Source organism: Oncorhynchus kisutch, linkage group LG14, assembly GCF_002021735.2.
Source record: "Oncorhynchus kisutch isolate 150728-3 linkage group LG14, Okis_V2, whole genome shotgun sequence".
NCBI lineage: Eukaryota > Metazoa > Chordata > Actinopteri > Salmoniformes > Salmonidae > Oncorhynchus > Oncorhynchus kisutch.
In genome coordinates, this window is record NC_034187.2 from 59,752,488 (window position 1) to 59,773,178 (window position 20,691).

Consider the following 20,691-nt stretch of genomic DNA (forward strand, 5'->3'; position numbering starts at 1 on the left):
AACCCAGTGATCTTGTTTGCACCTCCACAGAAAAGAGAATATGTATTTACTCATGCAAATGATTTCAATCTATAATCAATATATATATTTTACTTGTGTACACACAGTATGTTTCCCTCTGTAAAAATAAGAATAAAATAAACGTTTTGAACTGTGAGTGACATTCTGACGTTCCCAAAGGGGCGTAGCTGCGGAAAACAGCCACCTATGTGACGTCATCACAATCAGTCTCGTGTTTACGTGGAGAACATGGCGGCGGAGATGTGGCTGTAGCAAGGAGTCGGCTCCTAATGCGAGTTCGTCGCAGTGATTTGACACCATTACCAAACCATATTAATGTCAACAGACAGACACTTTCCCCACAGACTCTAAGCGTATTCGCTGACACTTCGCGTGAAGCCCCTTTCCTCTTCTCTCAGCCACAGGGACAACGGTAATGGAAGACGAGGAGAGGCAAAAGAAGCTCGAGGCCGGCAAAGCAAAGGTATGATAGCACTTTCTCTGTGTTTCTACTAGTCAACCTTGGGAACAACATTTATTGCTGCGCGTGCTCAGTAATACATTGTCTTATATAGTTTAATTTAGTAGCTGTTTTGGAAGCCCCTTCCGTGTTCCTGTCCTTGTCTGCTGTCACTACTAGAAAACATGTCCCCCAATGTGGATGACAGACCGGGTGTCTGGGTTAGCAAGCTAGCCGGACTTCCTTTGTCATGCGACCCAGCCATTGGCATCTCATAGAAACGTGCTGTTTCCTCCTAAAATCTACCAGTTTTGAAGAAAAGTATGAATGGTAGCCAGCTAACCAGTTCAGCCTTTCCGGTCAACGTCAGGTTTTATTAGTCACGTGATTTAAAAGGTTGATCTTATTGTGTGACAGGTTTTTCAGGACATGCCCCAAGTTAGCTTGAGCAAACTCAAATGGTCTCATACATACTTTATTTTATTTGATAGCATACTAACGTTACACTGTAACAATCAGTGTTACAAATAAGTTTAACTGAGTAATGTAAAACAACTTCATGTCATTCAGAAGGGATGGATGTCACACAAACTATTTCAACCATCATTGCATTTTCAAAACAATTTCGAAGTATCCAGTGAACTGGTACAGTATTTTAGGTATTTTATTAGGATCCCCATTAGCTTTTGCAAAATCAGCAGCTACTCTTCCTGGGGTCCACAGTAGCCTACTTGTAAGATGATACGATAACACACTGTCATAGTCAACTGAGAAGGATGATGAAAATCACGTCACTGCTTTAGTCTAAAAATATAAAAGGGTACTTGGAGACAGATGGAAGGAAAGTATACTGGACTACTGGAGGTTACTGCCTTTGCAGTGTCATTCCTCTGCCTTAATCCCTTGACGAGTTTAGGCCCTAATGCACAATACCATGACTTGACACCACTCCACCACCCATACCTATGACGCTAGAGGTTTATTTTGAGTCCGTAGTATTTATGCAGTATTTGAAGAGAAGGCTAGATGCTATTGAAAGGGAAATCACTTTTTGTCACCACACCTGAAACAATTTTGGAAGGCGCTAATCGAAACTAACCTATAAATTGACTAGACTATATTTAAATGCTCAGTGACGTTAGCAGTAAGGATTTTGAATGATACACGTCTTTCTGTAGCCAACCTGTGTTGATTCAACTCCCACTACCGTAGTAAGCATAGGAAGGTCATATGGCTCTTTAACATAGTCATACAGAGTTTGGTAACAAACATTCAATAACAATCTAGCTAGTCTAATTTGCATTCTTTATGATGTAATTCTCTTGCAATGATATGTGTCAATATGACAACTGTTTGTACAGCCCTGTGACACTATGACTGACCTGGTCACCCACATGTAACCTGGTTTTACTCCCTACTGTCATCACTTCTCCACCTGTCTTTGATTTGAACCTTGAACAAAAATGTCAGATTTATATGCTTTCTCCAGCCAGGTGAACTGTGTGGAAATAGCAATAGATTAAGAGGATTTAGGCCTACTGGTCCTATTGGTTTAAATGTGTTTGTGATGGGTCTTGGCATACGAAGTCAGATTATTTTGTAAGTCAGTAATGTAAAGTTGACCTCTTGTCTATCAAATCCAAACACCAATTTTTACTTGACTGGCATTAGAAGTTCTTCAGGGGGTGGTTGCAAAATTATAGGCCTAGGCCATCTAAGATTCAAAGAAATGTAATGACTCTCAGATTCTCAATTGGGAAAAAGTCTGTACGCCTCTCCTCCGTGACCCAGAAACCGATAAATGGTTGAGGAGTGTGTTAATTCATTAGTAGGCTAACGGAGTATTCTCCCCTCCTCGATTACCTACTTCGGTAGAGGATACACAAGTATCATCCCGGCAGCTAGCAAGGAAGAGTTTTAAAATCCGCCACACCCTCTTTGAATCAGCTGTTGTTTTCTCGAAGGAGAAAAACATTTAAAACATGATACACTACTTATCCTTTTATCTTTAAAATGTATTGCACAACTAGCTAAATTCGTTTTTATCACATTACACATTTATATTTAAGATATGATAAATGTAATTTGCCTGATGACGCACGAGTGGAGAAGGATTCTCATTTCATATGAGAGCATTTCCTTGCCTCCGCTCCTCGACTATCTTTTTTCAAAAGGAGGCGAGGAGAGGATGGACCAGAGGAAACGAGGAGTCGAGCAAAACCAGTTGAGAGTCTTCCTATAAACCATGGATGGGCATCTACAGTCCTCTGGGGCCTGATTGGTGTCATACTTTTGCCCCAGGTAACACACCTGACTCCAAAAATCAACTAATCATGATCTTCAGTTTAGAATACAATTAGTTTAATCAGTTGTGTTTGCTAGGGATGAGGATAAAATTACACCACTCCGGCCCCTGAGGACTGGAGATGCCCATCCCTGCTATAAACCATCATGCATGGCATTTAGACTTCCATTCACTGAGAATGTCCATTCAAAATAGATTTGTATTGTGTTTTTAAAAAACATATTTTTGAATAAATGCTAAATGAATAGAGCAAACACTGGACTCCCACTGGACTTTCAAAGATACTAGCCTATTTGAGACCGTAGTAGACCTAGACCATACTTTTCCTGTTTCTCATTCACCCATTCAGCTTTATCAAACCTCATGGGTTATACAGAGCCAATAGCTTAGCCTTGTAGTGAATTCCACACCATCTTTCTACACATTCAAAAATGACAGCCAGGTCGATAATGCATTTCATATAAAGTGTGTACTTTTGTGTGTACCTCTGCTCCATGGTGTGGTAATTGTGCCTCAACAGTTTCTCCTTTCACAATTTTCTTGCGTGTTATAATATTATACTAAATATTTGAAGGACTGGAGCCATCATGTACTAAGTTTGTACCTGAGGAGAATCATAAAACCTATCATTTCAGATGTTCTTTGGAGCCCAGAGGCCCAAAAGGCTCTTGCTCAAAAATAATTCAGAAGAGCCCTCTCCGTGATCTGTAGTGGAGAACTGTTTTATTTTAATTTTATTTTAATTTTTAATCCAACGATTTAATCCTAACTATTCCAACGACCTGTGGAATAGTTACAGGGGAGAGGGGGATTAATGAGGCAATTGTAAACTGGGGATTATTAGGTGACCGTGATGGTTTGAGGGCCAGATTGGGAATTTAGCCAGGACACCGGGGTTAACATCCCTACTCTTACGGTAAGTGCCATGGGATCTTTAATGACCTCAGTCAGGACACCTGTTTAACATCCCATCCAAAAGACTGCACCCTACACAGAGCAGTGTCCTGGGGCATTGGGATATTTTTTTTTTTTAGAACAACACCACTTCCAGCAGCATCTGGTCTCCCATCCAGGAACTGACCAGGACCAACCCTGCTTAGCTTCAGAAGCAAGCCAGCATTGGTATGCAGGGTGGTATGCTGCTGGCATAAACATTAAAGACGTTTATTTAAAATATATATATTTTTAAATAAAATTTAAAAAAATTTGTTGAATTTTACCCCTTTTTCTCCAATTTCGTGGTATCCAATTGTTTTAGTAGCTATTATCTTGTCTCATCGCTACAACCCCCGTACAGGCTCGGGAGAGACTAAGGTTGAAAGTCCTCCGATACACAACCAAACCAACTGCTTCTTTAACACAGCACGCATCCAACCCGGAAGCCAGCCGCACCAATGTGTCGGAGGAAACACCGTGCACCTGGCAACCTTGGTTAGCGCGCACTGCGCCCGGCCCGCCACCGTAGTGACGCCTCTTGCCCTAAGATGCAGTGCCTTAGACCGCTGCGTCCGTGTGTGTGTGTTAACTATTTAACTGTAGTATAATGCTTAAAGGCTGCAAACATTTTAAATATTGGTCACTACATCATATTTATCACTATTTGTTTTTTTTGGCAAGGAACATATCGGTATCGGCCAGATGTCATATCGGTGCATCCCTAGTTATCTATGTGCTTCCCATACTGTACTGTCTTCGGTCATCCTATTTAGCTAGTCTACCTTAGTAGCATATACTGCAGAGCTGTCTGACAAAATTATTTTACTAGTTCTTAGATAAGGCATACTTTAACAAACTGTCTCTGTCCCTCTGGTCGTTGTGTACATTCCTCTCTCATGCGGTCGGTGTGTATCTAACTTAACGTAGCAGGCGTAAAAGTGTATCCGTCCAGAGATCTATATTTAATGACGAGATGCTCATGTCTCCTCCCTAACAATGGGAGTTGTTCTCCCAAAGGCGGAAGGCAGGCGACAAGCTTAGGTCCAAAATAAGCCCATAGAAGCACATTGGGCTTATTTTGAACAGTTTTAGGCAAGAGTGAAACCTCTCGCTTCGCCTCTCTGATCCATCTCTGTCGAAGCCCAAAAAAAATGGTGCATTGGATTATGGGATTATAGTTAATTGCCACGATTCTGAGCTGAACTAGTTTTTACATTTGCGTAATGAAAACTCTAACTCCCTTCAGCCCAGCATCACACACAGTTCTTGAATTGTGTCGCAAATTATTTGATTTCCCTCTAGAGAAATGGTGCGTTGGGCTCAAAAAAAGGAACTAAATGGAATTCAAGTAATTGAACCGACGTCGGTCAGTAAGTTGTTAAATAACCAAACACCCCCAACACTTTTTTTTGTTAATTGCTCAGCACTACCATAATGACAAAGTGAAAACGTGGTTTTAGAAATTCTGGCAAATTTATTGAAAATTAAATACAGAAATATCTAATTTACTTAAGTATTAATACCCCAGAGTCAATAGAAAGTTTGAATCACCGTTGGCAGCAATTACAGGTGTGGGCAATGTTCCCTCAAAAAATTTTTGGCACTGTGCAAATTTCAAATCTTCTGAGCGCAAACTAGAACGTTGTGAAAATTGTGTCAAGCGTACCCGCTTTAAGGTACAGTTTTAACAGTGCCCATGTAGGCGACTATGGCTATTTGATCATAATGCAGGCCTATCAGAGTGGCCTACCATAAAGAAACAATGGAGAAAATGCATCCCATAACATTTTTCAATAAAATCTTAAAATAAAATGTAAAATAAAATCAATTTAGCCTCAACTAAATAATGAAACATGTTCAATTTGGTTTAAATAATGCAAGCACAAAGTGGTGGAAAAGAAAGTAAAAGTGCAATATGTGCCATGTAAAAAAAAACTACGTTTAAGTTCCTTGCTCAGAACATATGAAAGCTGGTGGTTCCTTTTAACATGAGTCTTCAATATTCCCAGATAAAACGTTTTAGGTTGTAGTTATTATAGGAATTATAGGACTATTTCTCTCTACCATTTGTATTTCATATACCTTTGACTATTGGATGTTCTTATAGGCATTTTAGTATTGCCAGTGTAACAGTATAGCTTCCGTCCCTCTCCTCGCCCCTACCTGGGCTCGAACAAGGAACACATCGACAACAGCCACCCTCAAAGCATCGTTACCCATCGCTCCACAAAAGCCTTACTCTGCAAGTACCACTTACTTGCAGAGTAAGTGGTACAACTACTTCAAGGTCTGAGCGAGTGACGTCACCGATTGGAAACGCTATTAGCATGCACCCCGCTAACTAGCTAGCCATTTCACATCGGTTACACCAGCCTAATCTTGGGAGTTGAAAGGCTTGAAGTTAAACAGCTCAATGCTTGAAGCACAGCGAAGAGCTGCTGGCAAACGCACAAAAGTGCTGTTTGAATGAATGCTTACGAGCCTGTTGCTGCCTACCACAGCTCAGTCAGACTGCTCTTTCAAATATCAAATCATAGACTTAATTATAACATAATAACACACAGAAATAAGAGCCTTAGGTCATTAATATGGTAAAATCTGGAAACTATAATTTTGAAAACAAAACGTTTCTTCTTTCAGTGAAATACGGAACCGTTCCGTATTTTATCTAACAGGTGGCATCCATAAATCTAAATATTCCTGTTACAATGCACAACCTTCAATGTTATGTCATAATTACGTACAATTCTGCCAAATTAGTTCGCAACGAGCCAGGCGCCCCAAACTGCTGCATATACCCTGACTCTGTTGCACAGAAAGCTAGAGAAGTGACACAATTTCCCTAGTTAAAATAAATTCATGTTAGCAGGCAATATTAACTAAATATGCAGGTTTAAAAATATATACTTGTGTATTGATTTTAGAAAGGCGTTGATGTTTATGATTAGGTACACATTGGTGCAACGACAGTGTTTTTTTCTCGAATGCGCTTGTTAAATCACCCGTTTGGCGAAGTAGGCTGTGAGTCAATGATCAATTTAACAGGCACCGCATCGATTCTATGCAACACAGGACAAGCTAGATAAACTAGTAATATCATCAACCATGTGTAGTTTGATTGTTTTTTATAAGATACATTTAATGCTAGCTAGCACCTTATCTCGGCTCCTTGCTGCACTCGCATAACAGGTATTCAGCTTGCCACGCAGTCTCCTCGTGGAGTGCAACGTAATCGGCCATGATCGGTGCACAAAAATGCAAATAACCGATTGTTATGAAGACTTGAAATCGGCCCTAATTAATCGGCCATTCTGATTTATTGGTCGACCTCTAGTAAACACAGTCCAGTTCGAAGTAAAGGGCACAGATCCATATATGGCAATGCTCTATTTGCATGTAGGCCTACTTGTTTATGCCGCACAAGTCTGTGTAGAGTATGGGGTGAGTAGTGCATGTCAATGCAATAGAATCCTACTCCGATGCCTTCTGCCAAAACAAAATCTCTTGCGTAGTTTGTTTTGTTTCGTTATGTTGCATTGAAAATGGCTAATATTGTGTTGATTCCATCACAATTGCCACTGTAAAGGAAAACATTGATTGTGTTAACAAGGGAAACTCTAGAACAGTGGTCACCAAACTTCTTAGTCAAGAGCACTTTGAGTCAAAATGCAAGCAGAGATCTACTGCTCAGATTTTGTTTTAACATGACTTAAATGTAACCCTTACAATGGGAGTTGTTGTCCCAAAGGCGGGAAGGCAGGTGACAACTTTAGGTCCAATATAAGCCCATAGAAACACATTGGGCTTATTTTGAACAGATTTAGGCAAGAGTGAAATCTCTCGCATTAACCAATTAGAAACAGTACTGTTTCAATGAGGTTTGTGTAGCAAGCTATAGGCCCAATACATTATCACCGCATATTGGCTTTGCTTGAATTGCCCTGCCAATGCATAGTAGTTCAAGACAGGCTATATGATCACAGCGGTAATAGATCCGTTGTTGTGTTCATTTCCAATGAGTGAGCATACATTTTAAATAATTAGCTTTTTATTTTGCTGGGCTGATGGTCAGTCTCAGTGGAGGGGGGAGTGCAGCAGACTGAGGGTCTGCCTCAACATCCCTCCACTCTCCCATCATTTCTGCCTCATGCACAAATTCATGTTGTTACTCCTATGAACTTGTCGATGACAAGCATACCCATAACATGATACAGCCACGACCATGCTTGAAAATATGAAGAGTGGTACTCAGTGATGTATTGGATTTGCCCCAAACATAATGCTTTGTATTCGGGACATAAAGTTAATTTCTTTGCCACATTTTTTGCAGTTTTACTTTAATGCCTTATTGCAAACAGGATGCATGTTTTGGAATATTTTATTCTGTACATGCTTCCTTCTTTTCACTCTGCCATTTAGATTAGTATTTTGGAGTAACTATAGTGTCCCTCCTCAGTTCTCTCCTATTACAGCCATTACACTCTGTAACTGTTTTAACTTCTTATGGGCAGTTGGGATGGTAGCATCCCACCTGGCCAACATCCGGTGAAATTGCAGAGCGTGAAATTCAAAAATACCAAATTCAAATATTTAACATTCTTGAAAATGTGTTATACATCAAAAGAAAGCTTAACTTCTTGTTAATCCAGCCGCTGTGTCAGATTTCAAAAAGGCTTTACGGCGAAAGCAAACCATGCGATTATCTGAGGACAGCGCCCCGCATACAAACAAATAAATCATATTTCCACCAGACAGGTGCGTCAGAAATAGCGATATAATTAATGCCTTACCTTTGAAGATCTTCTTCTGTTGGCACTCCAAATGTCCCAGTTACATCACAAACAGTCCTTTTGTTAGATAATGTCCTTCTTTATGTCCCAAAAATAGAAATTTATTTGGCACGTTTGATTCAGAAATACACTGGTTTCAACTTGCCCAACATGCCTACAAAGTATCTAATAAGTTACCTGTAAACTTGGTCCAAGCATTTCAAACAACGTTCCTATTCCAATCTCAGGTACCCTAAAACGTAAATAATCGATACAATTTAAGACAAATAAACTGTTTCTAATTCCAGATAAAAACAATGTTAAGCATGCTCCAGTTCACGCGCATTTAAACAGTAGAGTCCACCTGGAGTGACACTTACAATTAATAGGACTGCTTCTTAATTTCTCAAAAGAAAAACATTGAACAATTTCTAAAGACTGTTGACATCTAGTGGAAGCCATAGGAACTGCAACCAGGTTCCTAATAATGAGGGTAATCCTTTAGTGTTTTCTATCAAGATCTACCAATTATATTCATATCCTAGTTTCTGGGCCTGAGTAACAGGCAGTTTACTTTGGGCACGCTTTTCATCCAGAGGTGAAAATACTGCCCCCTACCCAAGAGAGGTTAAAGTCACCATTGGCCTCATGGTGAAATCCCTGAGAGGTTTCCTTCCTCTATGAGTTGGGAAGGACACCTGTGTCTTTGTAGTGACTGGGTGTATTGATACACCATCTAAAGTGTAATTAATAACTTCCCAATGCTCAAAGAGTTATTGTATTTTTTTACCCATCTACCAGTAGGTGCACTTCTTTGCAAGGCATTTGTAAACCTCCCTGGTATTCGTAGTTGAATCTGTTTGAAATTCACTGCTTGACTGAGGGACCTTACAATTAATTGTATGTGTGGGGTACAGAGATGAGGTAGTAATTAAATAATCATGTTAAACACTATTATTGCACACAGTGAGTCCAAGCAATTTGTGACTTGTCAAGGAAGTTCTTGCTTCTGAACGTATTTGGTCTTGCCATATCAAAGTGGTTGAATACTTGACTCAAGACATTCAGGCTTTTCATATTTTATTAATTTGTAAAAAACAATTCCACTTTAACATTATTGGGTATTGTGTGTAGGCCATTGACACAACATCTAAATGTAATACATCTTAAATTTAGGTTGAAACAAGAAAATGTGGAGAAAGTCAAGGGGTGTGAATACTTTGAAGGTACTGTATATTATGAGATGACTAAAATACAGTACATACTGTACATATTGAGTAAGAAACAGTATATGAAGTGTTGGCTCAAGTCTGTGTTGACATGCCAACTGTTGATCATCGCAGCAGCTGTCAAGATGGCTGTTTTCTAAGCTGTTCGGGCATTGTGCCAGCAACAGCAAGTTGTCTTACCTCATCACAGGAATGACACTAATAGTGTTTTCAAGCTCTGACACAGCCGATTTGACTTTTCATGTAAATGGAGTTTAGACCTAGTTGATTTTAATATTATTCAGGGCTTTTTCTTCCATTCAAATCCTTGGGCAGGTGACCTAAGTGTTTTTTTTTTTTTGGGGGGGGGGGGGGTTGCCGAAGTCTAAACAGTGCCATTTATATAAAATAAATAATGATTTTTAGGATGGCAAGAAGCTTTGTTTTTAAACTGAAATGACTAAAACCAGATTTAAAGTATGTAGAAAAAATTATAAAACAATGCATACATTTCTTTTCATTTTTAATAATTGTTAAGAGAATTTTGTTCTCATGTTCATTTTTCCAATGCAATTAATACTGTTTCTAAGAATTTGTAAGGTTCTTATTTAAATGAAACGGAAAAAGGTCAGTAAACTTAGCCAATAGTGTTTATTCCCGAGAGCTATGCTCATAATACCATGTACATTGGTTTATATACCTCACATTTCATCATAAATGTCCCTCTCAGATACAATGGCAATATAGTTCACAAGCCTTCTCAAATTGTCTGCCACCTGTTAAACAATCTACTACAAGCCCAAGGTCTCTCCCCTCCCTGGGTGGGGACAGAATGTCCTGTAAGGAACACAGTATTCCAGCCGGTCTGACGATAGTTCCATTTGTTTCTAACAAGGAACAGAAAGTCCTTGTTCTAATTCTTGACTAAAACTACACACATTATATTCAGTATTTTGATTATAATAAGATTCATACAATCATACAGTGACAGGGTAGTATTCGGTTATTTATATTTCTACGTTAAATGTATACATCATCTAGTCATTATTCATATAAATCCCATAACAATAATATAATCTTTAAGAATTTACAATTAGTAGAAGCTAGTCAGTCAGGGATAATTTCAAAGTAGAAAACAACACTGAATTTATCAGTATTGATTTTGTTATTATGTTTTAGCAAAATAATGCAGCATTAGCCATGGCAAAATTAATAGAATTGCAGGAAATTAGCTTTAATCTGCAGAAGGTTCTCTCAGCTCCATGGAGCAAGTTCTATAATTGTAGGAAATTGGCCTAAAAATTCAAATTTCTATAAACCGCCAAGATGGGTGTCTCTAAAATGTTCTCGACAATTCAGCCACGCCAATGGGCTGAACGTGCCCATTGCCGCACCCCCTGCCACTCCCACTACTTTAGGCCCGTTTTTAATCCAGAAAAAAAATTCTGTCCAAAAATGTCTACAAGAGGCCTATTACTTTAAGGATATCTTGACTTTACTTTACGTTGGGGGCTTATTGTTGGGTGTATGGCATTTTGTTTATGCTCTTGGAGGTTGCACTTTGAGTCAATCCTGCAATCCCTATAGGAAAAAGGTCTGCGCTACTTCCGATTCACAAGCAATTACAACTTTTGTCCCGAATCCAGTTTTATTCTCCTGTACGGTGGTCCTACTCTGTTTAGTCCATATTGATTGTACGTTCAGAGCCTTTGGATAATTAATCAGCCTAGACTCCGCTAATGATTTAATTTCGGTCTCAAGCTACCTTGTGTAATGGTATACAAGATCGGCCATTGTGATCACCAGAGCTGAGTGCCCTTAGTTCAACCACTGAACACATTCATGACCATTTGGAGGTACAAAACTGTTAGGTTACCTTGACATTTTCCCAGTTTGTACACCCAGGTGTGGTTCGTGTATTGTTCAGACTTAGGCTATAGCATTAGATGCTCAGAGGTTAAGTCTTTCTTGTATTTGTTTTGGCAATGAAGGCGGGTGTTACAAATGTGATTAGGGTTCCACATATATAGGCCTGTAACTGCACTACTGCCAAATTGAATCTGGTTATTTATGTTGATTCTTGTTCATTGTGTTTTAATCCGTGCCTGTACATTGGGTTACAAAAATGTTTTCACAGTAGTTTTTCTGTACCCACTAGGCTATCTATAATGGGAATGCTCTCTGTTTAAATGAACGATCACTCACTTACCGCAAACATTACTCAATGTGCCATAATTGATCAAATAGAAAGCCCCCAAAAAACACTGAATTTAGCATGGTACAGTGTGCTCTTTTCGGCATGAATTGTGTTAATCTATCGTTATTATCTGTGGGGATAAGCAGTGACACTGTGGAAGAGATAATCGCTCTCTTGTAACGGCACCAGTGGCTGCATTAGCTAACCTTTGTGAAACAACTCTGAGGTGGAATGCTTGATGCAGAAATCTCTAGAATTATCGTCCAACAAGCCAGTATTTTGATTTGAAGTGCTTAGAGTGCTATCTGAATAAGCAGCGACGATTTACGCTCGCTGACTGCCAAGTAGGCTACATGTTTGTCCCAGATAAAGAATGTTTGCAAAACATTGTCACTTGCTCCATCTTTGAGGATGCAGATGGCATTATGCACCTACGTAGGCCGCAGTCCCATATGCTTATATGCTTATTATGTGTTGCAGTTTACACTTAGCCGAATGACACTGAGTGTGTATTTATAAAGATATAATCTGTATGAACCAAAAGTATAAAGTGTTAGGTCTAGAGATAAAATGGTATGAAAATTTCATATCACAATTTTAGTGACCAAAATTATCGGTTATCAGTATTGTTAAAATGTGCTGGCAATGTTCAAAAAGTACTTATACACACACACTGAAATCATTTCAACAAAACAACAAATACAATTATTAGCACTCTGCTCTTTTTGTGTGCATAAACATTAAAATAATAACTTTAACATTAAAGATGGCACCATGTGGCCATGAGAGGTAAAAGTTTCCCTAGTGCAGGTTTAAATGAACACAACCTTAAGTAAGTAAAGCAATTTGCATGTAAGAACAATACAACCATATGTAAACAAATCCAATATGCAGGTGTTTACATTAAAATATGTAAACAAATCAAATGAACAGCACTGATTGTATGTCTGTTCTCTCCTTCATAAAGAAATACGGTTCTGCTGGCCTAACGCCCTGTATGGATTCATATTTGTTCACTTGAGATTGAAAAAAAAAAAATGTTAGCATATTTACTTTGTCCGGTTTAAGTAGGGATCTGTGAGGGGAGTCCATGTGCCCGCTGACACTGATGGCACGCTGGTTGCTCGGATGCACAAAAGCTTCCTGGCAAGGTGAGGCAGCTCTGATGCATTGCCCCCAACCTAGCCAGACATTTCCCCTCCGATGCCGCTTTGTGGTTCTTCCCTGACTTGTGCAGCTGCCAGCTTCAAGGCCTCCTGGATACAGCTGTCAGTGTCAGCTTTTGCAGCTTAGGCTCATCTAAAAAGCTCCTTTTGAAGCAGGGGTCAATGAAACAAGCCATGTGCATGACTCTTTGCGTTCTCTGTGTATCTGTTGTTAAGGTATTCTCTCATTACCCTTTTCATCTCCTTGGTCAGGGATGGCTCTGTATCCTTTTCCACCAGAACGTCACGGATGATGTGGTCCAGGACAGGCTTGATGGCTGACAGTGTCACTCGTGTCTCTGAGGCAAGTGTATCTGTGAACTTGCTCAGAGGTTCAAGGAGCTGGCACAGTTGCTCCATGACACTTTGTCGGCATCAAATGCCATGTTCCTCTTTCCCCAGCCAGTGTCACACAGACTGGCTGCTGTTGGCTGAGGAAACGCTCAAGCATCGTGTGTGTAGATCCCCATCGGGTTACCACATCATGGATCAGAGCCTTCTGTGGCATGTTGAGGGCAGCTTGCTTTTCTTGCAGTTCTCTCCTTTTCCAGCCCTGTGAGAAGCCTTGGACCAGATGACAGCAGGCCTTGACTGCTCTGTCAACTCTGAATTTTCACAGCCTTTGAGATGGCCAGGTAAAAATTATGGCCAAAGAGCCCAAGCCACAGATCTGGGAACTCTTCAAAAGCCTTGATCATGTTTGTTGCGTTGTCTGTGGTTTTGCAGACTAGGGCTTTCTTGTTGATTTCCCCCACTCTTCCAGCAAATTCTCCAAAAACTCTTGTGCGTTTGTTATTATTGTGTTACATTATTATTATTATTCACGCACACACACACACACACTCTTCTGTGTTGCATTTGAGTATATGCAATGACCCCATGCACAATTTACATAAATACAAATGAGTCTTAAGAATTAATAAGACAGTGAGAGTAATTGCAATGAGCCCAACAATTGACATAAATGCAGCAGTATTTTATATCGTGTTTCACTTTTACAACCAAGTCGACGATTGCCGGATTTTAAATGAACAAAATGTGCTGGTTGGGTGACTAAACTACATCTCATGTTATTGTGTGCAATGGGCATATAGAGTCTGCAGACACACGACGCATACAGCAGCAGAATAACGTGTAGTATTTTTACAAGAGTAGGTAACGCTGAAGGCTTCACTTTACATTATTGACAAGCTATTAGCAAGTTAGACAGACAAACCACGACATTTTCCCCTATTCCCAAGTCCCCACACAATGCATTGAGCTTAAAATTACCTTGCATTCGCTATAAAGTTTATAGCATTCGCTATAAAGGTGATGGTCACGAAGATAACTGGAGATTTGAAGTGTTGCCCCCTTTCGCAGCAATTTTATTTTATTTTTGCGTGTACGGCAGACAGGGTGACCGTCTTTGATTTACGTTTCCCTCAGCACTCTTGTAAAACCAAAAATACGACCACATTTCAGATTTGGTCCTCTTAGAAGGGTGACAAATATCCCGAGTGCCGTCACTGCCTTCCGGCATGTTTTCACCGAAAACAAAACCCACTTTGCATGCTCTGCCTGCGTCAGATTGTTGCTAACTTTGGTTAATGCTGGACAGTATTTACCGTGGGTTTTTCAAACCAATGTTTTAATGATAATACAAATTTGAAATGGTAATGCTAACCATTGGGAATTTGACCATTGTTTATCGTGAAACTGCAACTGTTTCATCCCTAGTTACATCTACCCTTACTTTTTCAACCTCTGTACCACCAAGTGTTCTACTGTGATTTTAATATTGGGCAATTCCAGCATTAGGGATGTTATTTTTGCATGCAAAATTACAACTTTATTTCACAGAATGGAAAAACAAAATATAAATTACACTTTTGATGTGTGTGTCTATAGCACCCCTTGGGGGGAGTGTAGACCTATAACCAAAAAAGCAAACTCTAAATATTGGCATGTTGGAGAAATCAAGGAAATAAGAGGTGTTGTGGATATTTGCCTACATGAAATGGACAAGCTTTTTGGCGAGACTGAACATAAACTCAGCAAAAAAAGAAACATCCTCTCAATATCAACTGCGTTTATTTTCAGAACTTAAGATGTGTAAATATTTGTATGAACATAACAAGATTCAACAACTGAGACATAAACTGAACAAGTTTCACAGACCTGCGACTAACAGAAATGGAATAATGTGTCCCTGAACAAAGGGGTGGTCAAAAGTAACAGTCAGTGTCACCAGCAAAGCACCCCTACACCATAACACCACCATGCTTTACAGTGGGAAATACACATGCGGAGATGATCTGTTCACCCACACCTCATCTCACAAAGACATGGCGGTTGGAACCAAAATTCTCCAATTTGGTTTCCAGACCAAAGGACAATTTCCACCGGTCTAATGTCCATTGCTAATGTTTCTTGGCCCAAGCAAGGCTCTTCTTATTATTGGTGTCCTTTTAGTAGTGGTTTCTTTACAGCAATTTGACCATGAAGGCCTGATTCTCCTCTGAACAGTTGATGTGCCTGTTACTTGAACTCTGTGAAGCATTTAGCCTGGTACCACACAGCCTGGTTCCTCTCTAGGTTTCTTCCTAGGTTTTGGCCTTTCTAGGGAGTTTTTCCTAGCCACCGTGCTTCTACACCTGCATTGTTTGCTGTTTGGGGTTTTAGGCTGGGTTTCTGTATAGCACTTTGAGATATCAGCTGATGTACGAAGGGCTATATAAATCAATTTGATTTGATTTATTTGGGCTGGTAACTACAATTAACTTATCCTCTGCAGCGGAGGTAACTCTAGGTCTTCCATTCCTGTGGCGGTCCTCATGTGAGCCAGTTTCATCATAGAGCTTGATGGTTTTTGAGACTGCACTTAAAGAAACGTTCAAAATTCTTGACATTTTTCATCTTCATGTCTTAATAAAAGTAATGATGTGCTGTCGTTTCTCTTTGCTTATTTGAGATGTTCTTGCTATAATATGGACTTACCCTATTTGGTAAAAGACCATCTTCTGAATACCACCTCTACCTTGTCACAACACAACTGATTGGCTCAACTGCCTTAAGATGGAAAGAAATTCCACAAATGAACTTTTCCCAATGCATACATGTTAATTGAAATGCATTCCAGGTGACTAACTCATGAAGCTGGTTGAGAGAATGCAAAGAGTGTGCATAACTGTCATCAAGGCAAAGTGTGGCTATTTGAAGAATCTCAAATATAAAATATATTTAGATTTGTTTAACACATGTTTTGGTTACTACATGATTCATTATGTGTTATTGCATAGTTTTGATGTCTTCACTATTATTCTACAATGTAGAAAATAGTAAAAATGAGGAAAAACCCTTGAATGAGTAGGTATTCTAAAACCTTTGACTGGTAGTGTCAGATCAGAGGCAGTCGGGACGACCAGGGATGTTCTCTTGATAAGTGCATGAATTTGACCATTTTCCTGTCCAACTCAGCATTCAAAATGTAACAAGTACTTTTGTGCCAGGGAAAATGTATGGAGTGAAAAGTACATTATTTTCATTAGGAATGTAGTAAAGTAAAATATATAAATACTAAAGTACAGATACCCCAATAAACTACTTAAGTAGTACTTTTTAAAGTATTTTTTACTTAAGGTACTGTCTACCACTGCAAATTTGTTAACATAATTTGACAGAAATAAGCTTTTTTTTCTGGGATCTTTTATTTCAGCTCATGAAACATGAAACCAACACTTTACATGTTGCGTTTTATATTTTTGTTCAGTATGATTGACTGAAAAACCTTATTTGAGACTTGGCCTCCTACTCTGTAATGGCCAAAATTCATTCAAATTTCTACTTTAACTGGGTTATTATGAACTTAACCTGTCAAAATGGGATCACAATTTGGGGGAACACATAAAAGCAGGCGAGCCAAAAAATGGCCCCTGGGTCAGGACACATGTTGCAGACCCCTGCCAACTGTAGAGCTGCATGCACTAGGTTCAGCTGCATTGAGCTCTAGTATGATACCCTCCTACTGGAAATGTGTCCTTTTTAAAAATACATACGGGCCAACTGTTTGAGCTCCCCTGCTGTCAGCCAGCTCCCATAGCCGGCCATTCAGTTCACTGACTCTTGCATTAACGCTCACTCACTTCACCCCACTCAGTGGCTGTCACCAGCCCCTTATCCATAATGGATATCAGGGCTTTTATTGTCCAATCCATGTAATTAGTGCCAGTGTTCCCTTGTGGCAATTAACTGTACAGAACCCCTGCTGTTTATGCACTGAGGGAAATTAAATGTCTGTTTGTGGGTGCAGACTGCACACCAAGTGAAGTTTGTGTATGCGTGTGTGTGTACATGCTCCGAGCTAATTTGTGTATAGTCTATCTGTGTTTACATATTGTAAAATTAGACATTGGCATATTACATGGAAATTAATGTTTAAAACATAAGAGCAATTAATCTGTTGATACCCCTCAATTCAGCAGGCCTGGCATGATGCATCTCAATATACTAGCAGCCTACATTTTCTCTCCAGGTCTCTGTGCTCTGTTAGAGCTTGTGAAAAGCAGGGGAGGTCAGGTGATTCTAGTAGAGACACTCTTAAAAGCATCAGATTTGTCCAAGTGCCGCTCCAGATTAACCTGGGATTGTTCACACACCCTCGATCTACGTTTGTTTCAAAGAAAGCCTGCCCCCTCAAGGGATATGGAAATGAAAGTCTGAAACTCGATGAAGGGAGCGCCGATTTAGATTAGGTTGGATTTTGGGTGACTTTTAGACTTTCGCTAATTCCAAAACCGCCATTTGCTTAAGTAGCATTTGGCCATCTTCGAGATTTACATGGATCCAGATGTAATCCTCCTCTCCTATCAAACAGTTTCTCTCCCATTTGTTACTAAAGACATCACTTTGCACACTAATATTTAGGGGAGGGGGGACAATTGTAAACGGCGAAAGCTTTAAGGGGTGATAAAAACAGCAGTTTATCCATATACCAAATTACCAATGCGTTTAAGTCATTAGATGTTTGACATATAGGGAGTTTAAAAAATGTAATCCTTTTAGCGGGTATTTAAAAGATTAGGGGTAGCCACAACAGGAAGCTAACTGTTGGTCATTAGGGGCCTATGTACGGTAAGGATACACATTTGCATCCGAGGTTGCTAGCGCCGGGACGCATGCAATGTTTCACATGAGCTTTACCAAGCTATGTAGCACTACTGTAGGTATTTCTTCTCTTGTAGATTTTTTCCCCAGAACATTTTTGAATTTGAAACACCAACTAAAGTAGTTGATTCTGGGGTAGGCCTCATCTATCAGAAAAGGCTAATTGAACTAATCATCAAAGATAATTTGACTCTGATTGTGGTTGCTTTTTTAAAGGAATGTAAAGTGTAGCATTTAGCCTATAGATGTAGTATAGTCAGTGTTCAGTGTAGCATAGCCTCTAGCCTTAATAATTAATTAATACATTTTGCTAAATTTGTTGGACTGCTTCTTAATCAGTGCAGACACACTGTAATCTCTGTATTTAACCTCACTGACCCTGCCTTGCCTGTTGTCTGCTTTTCCTCTCCCTGTGTGACCCCAGTTGGCTGAGTACCGGCAGAGGAAAGCTCATGCCGACAGACAGAAGAAGAAGCAGAAGAAGAAAAAGAGGAGAGAAACAGACGACAACCCGGGTGGGGATGGACCGGCGAGAGGGGAGGCCGAGCAGGAGTTAGATCAGTCAGTGGGGGAGGGGAATGGGGGGGAGGTAGGAAGAAGAGGGTTTACCTTCGCCAGGACCCTGCACAGTGGTGAGACGGTCAAACACGACCAGACGTACACCATAGAGGTAAGGCCAAAAACTTCTCTACCATCCCTAACCATTTGAATTGAGCTTCTCCTAGCGTGCAGCCCTGCTTGATTTGGAGAGTCTGCGTTGAAAAGACTAGAGAAGAAACTGGCTTGGCTCAGTAGTGTGAAAAGGGATGAGAACTGCTACTTCTCCTGGCCCTGAAATTACAGTTTATTAAAATGATATTAGTCTTCTGTGCTGAATTTATCACAAGGGTGTTTTGATTGAGCTAATCAACCACTCATCAAGACCTAGATTAGATGGATCATGTATTTTAGTTCTAGGTTCTTTTTTTTGCTGATGCTATGTTGAAGTAGCCTAATGTGTGTAGGAATACATTGTAAGCAGTAGTAGCCTATATTTATGTGGCTTCCTGTATTGTCCATACTGATCATCTAGGGAAAGATCATGGTAACTTGAATCACAAATATGAATTAACACTAAATGTGCTCTTTACTTCTAAAGCATTGGTACATTTTAATTGCTTGGCTTGAAAAAGTGATAATTTATGCACTCACTACTGTAAGTTTCTCTGGATAGAGTATCTGCTAAATGACTAAGATGTACATGTGAAATGTTGAATAGAACATTGGATAATAAAATGCTGTCCAAACATGACATGAAAAAGGTTTTGGTAATCACGCATATTCACTGCCTGATAAGGGATTCACATTTTGTTGCATAAAAGACATCGTCTGAATCCGTTCGAGCAGAATGAGCAGTGTCTCAAGTCTCAGATAACAGTCTCTGGAATCAATCTATGCGTTGCTATGAGCGACTTTCATGAGCGCCGATTTTCAAAGGCGCAATATTGAAGCAGCGTTTCCCAAACTCTTTCCTCAGGGCCCTAAGGGTGACCCTTTTGATTTTTGCCCTAACACTACACAGCTGATTCAAATGATCAAAGGTTGATTATTTGAATCAGCTGTGTAGTGCTAGGGCAAAAAACAAAACGTGCACCCCGTGGGGTCCCTAGGACCGAGTTTGGGAAACTCTGGGTTAAAGGGATGAACAGTGGAGCAGCTAATAAGTGTCCTTGTTAGTGCTGTGTTACCTCTTGATTTGCTGAATTTAACATCTGAGTTACAGCTGGCCAACTGCATTTCTTTTCTTTTTGTGAATATTGTTATTGTGCTAGAGGGTTGGGTTGGAGTATTCTTTCAACTTTGGTTAGATAATGAGCAAAATAATAACCAAAAAGATAAGTAAGGATTTGGTGAAAATTTTGTTCAGACTTCTTTTCCTATCTCTTCAGACAGTTCTTTATAAAGCTTCATTGCAAGCTTGCTCAATGATTCTCTCCCTCGTTCAAATGACCGTCTTATCCTGTCATTTTTAATATAGCTCGCCGTTACATCATCAATGTGAAATAATTTCTGTTTCACAGACAATCGGCAAGCCCCTCACAACCTTGAGCACATTCACAAGCATCAACCAGGCTGTATGCAACATGCCACCCCCAACTCTGCACCTACACCGAACAATGCAAACTCCTCTCTTTTCTCCCTCCCTTCTGTTCCTTTGTACTACTTGTGTCACGAACCGCATTAGTTTTCATTCCCTCTGTTGCTGAAAAACCACAGTATTTCTTCTCTCCTTGCCACCCGAATGTGACTAGGAAATGATGGGTTGCCGTGGCAACAGAATTGCCTTTAAACTGTTTAAGCCGCCTCATTCTTTGGTTGGAGAGCTTTGTGGCCTTGCAGCACAAAATGGGCCCGGAGGTGATTGAATAGAGTGGCTGCTTCCTGTCTTTTTTCTTTTGGTGGTCGGTATTCTTGAGGTATAGCTCA

General features: G+C 39.9%; 1 protein-coding gene across 5 annotated transcripts in view; it reads left to right on the plus strand.

The window, feature by feature from the left end:
* Positions 1-218: 218 nt before the first annotated feature.
* Positions 219-20,691, plus strand: part of LOC109904440 (A-kinase anchor protein 9) — a 121,694-nt gene continuing 101,221 nt past the window's right edge. For all 5 annotated transcript variants that reach the window (XM_031788669.1, XM_031788671.1, XM_031788672.1 and 2 more), the window contains exons 1-2: positions 219-484; positions 18,650-18,895. In XM_031788669.1, coding sequence (XP_031644529.1) covers positions 437-484; positions 18,650-18,895 — 294 coding nt within the window. In that variant the 5' untranslated portion in view covers positions 219-436. The remainder of the gene's footprint in view (positions 485-18,649; positions 18,896-20,691) is intronic.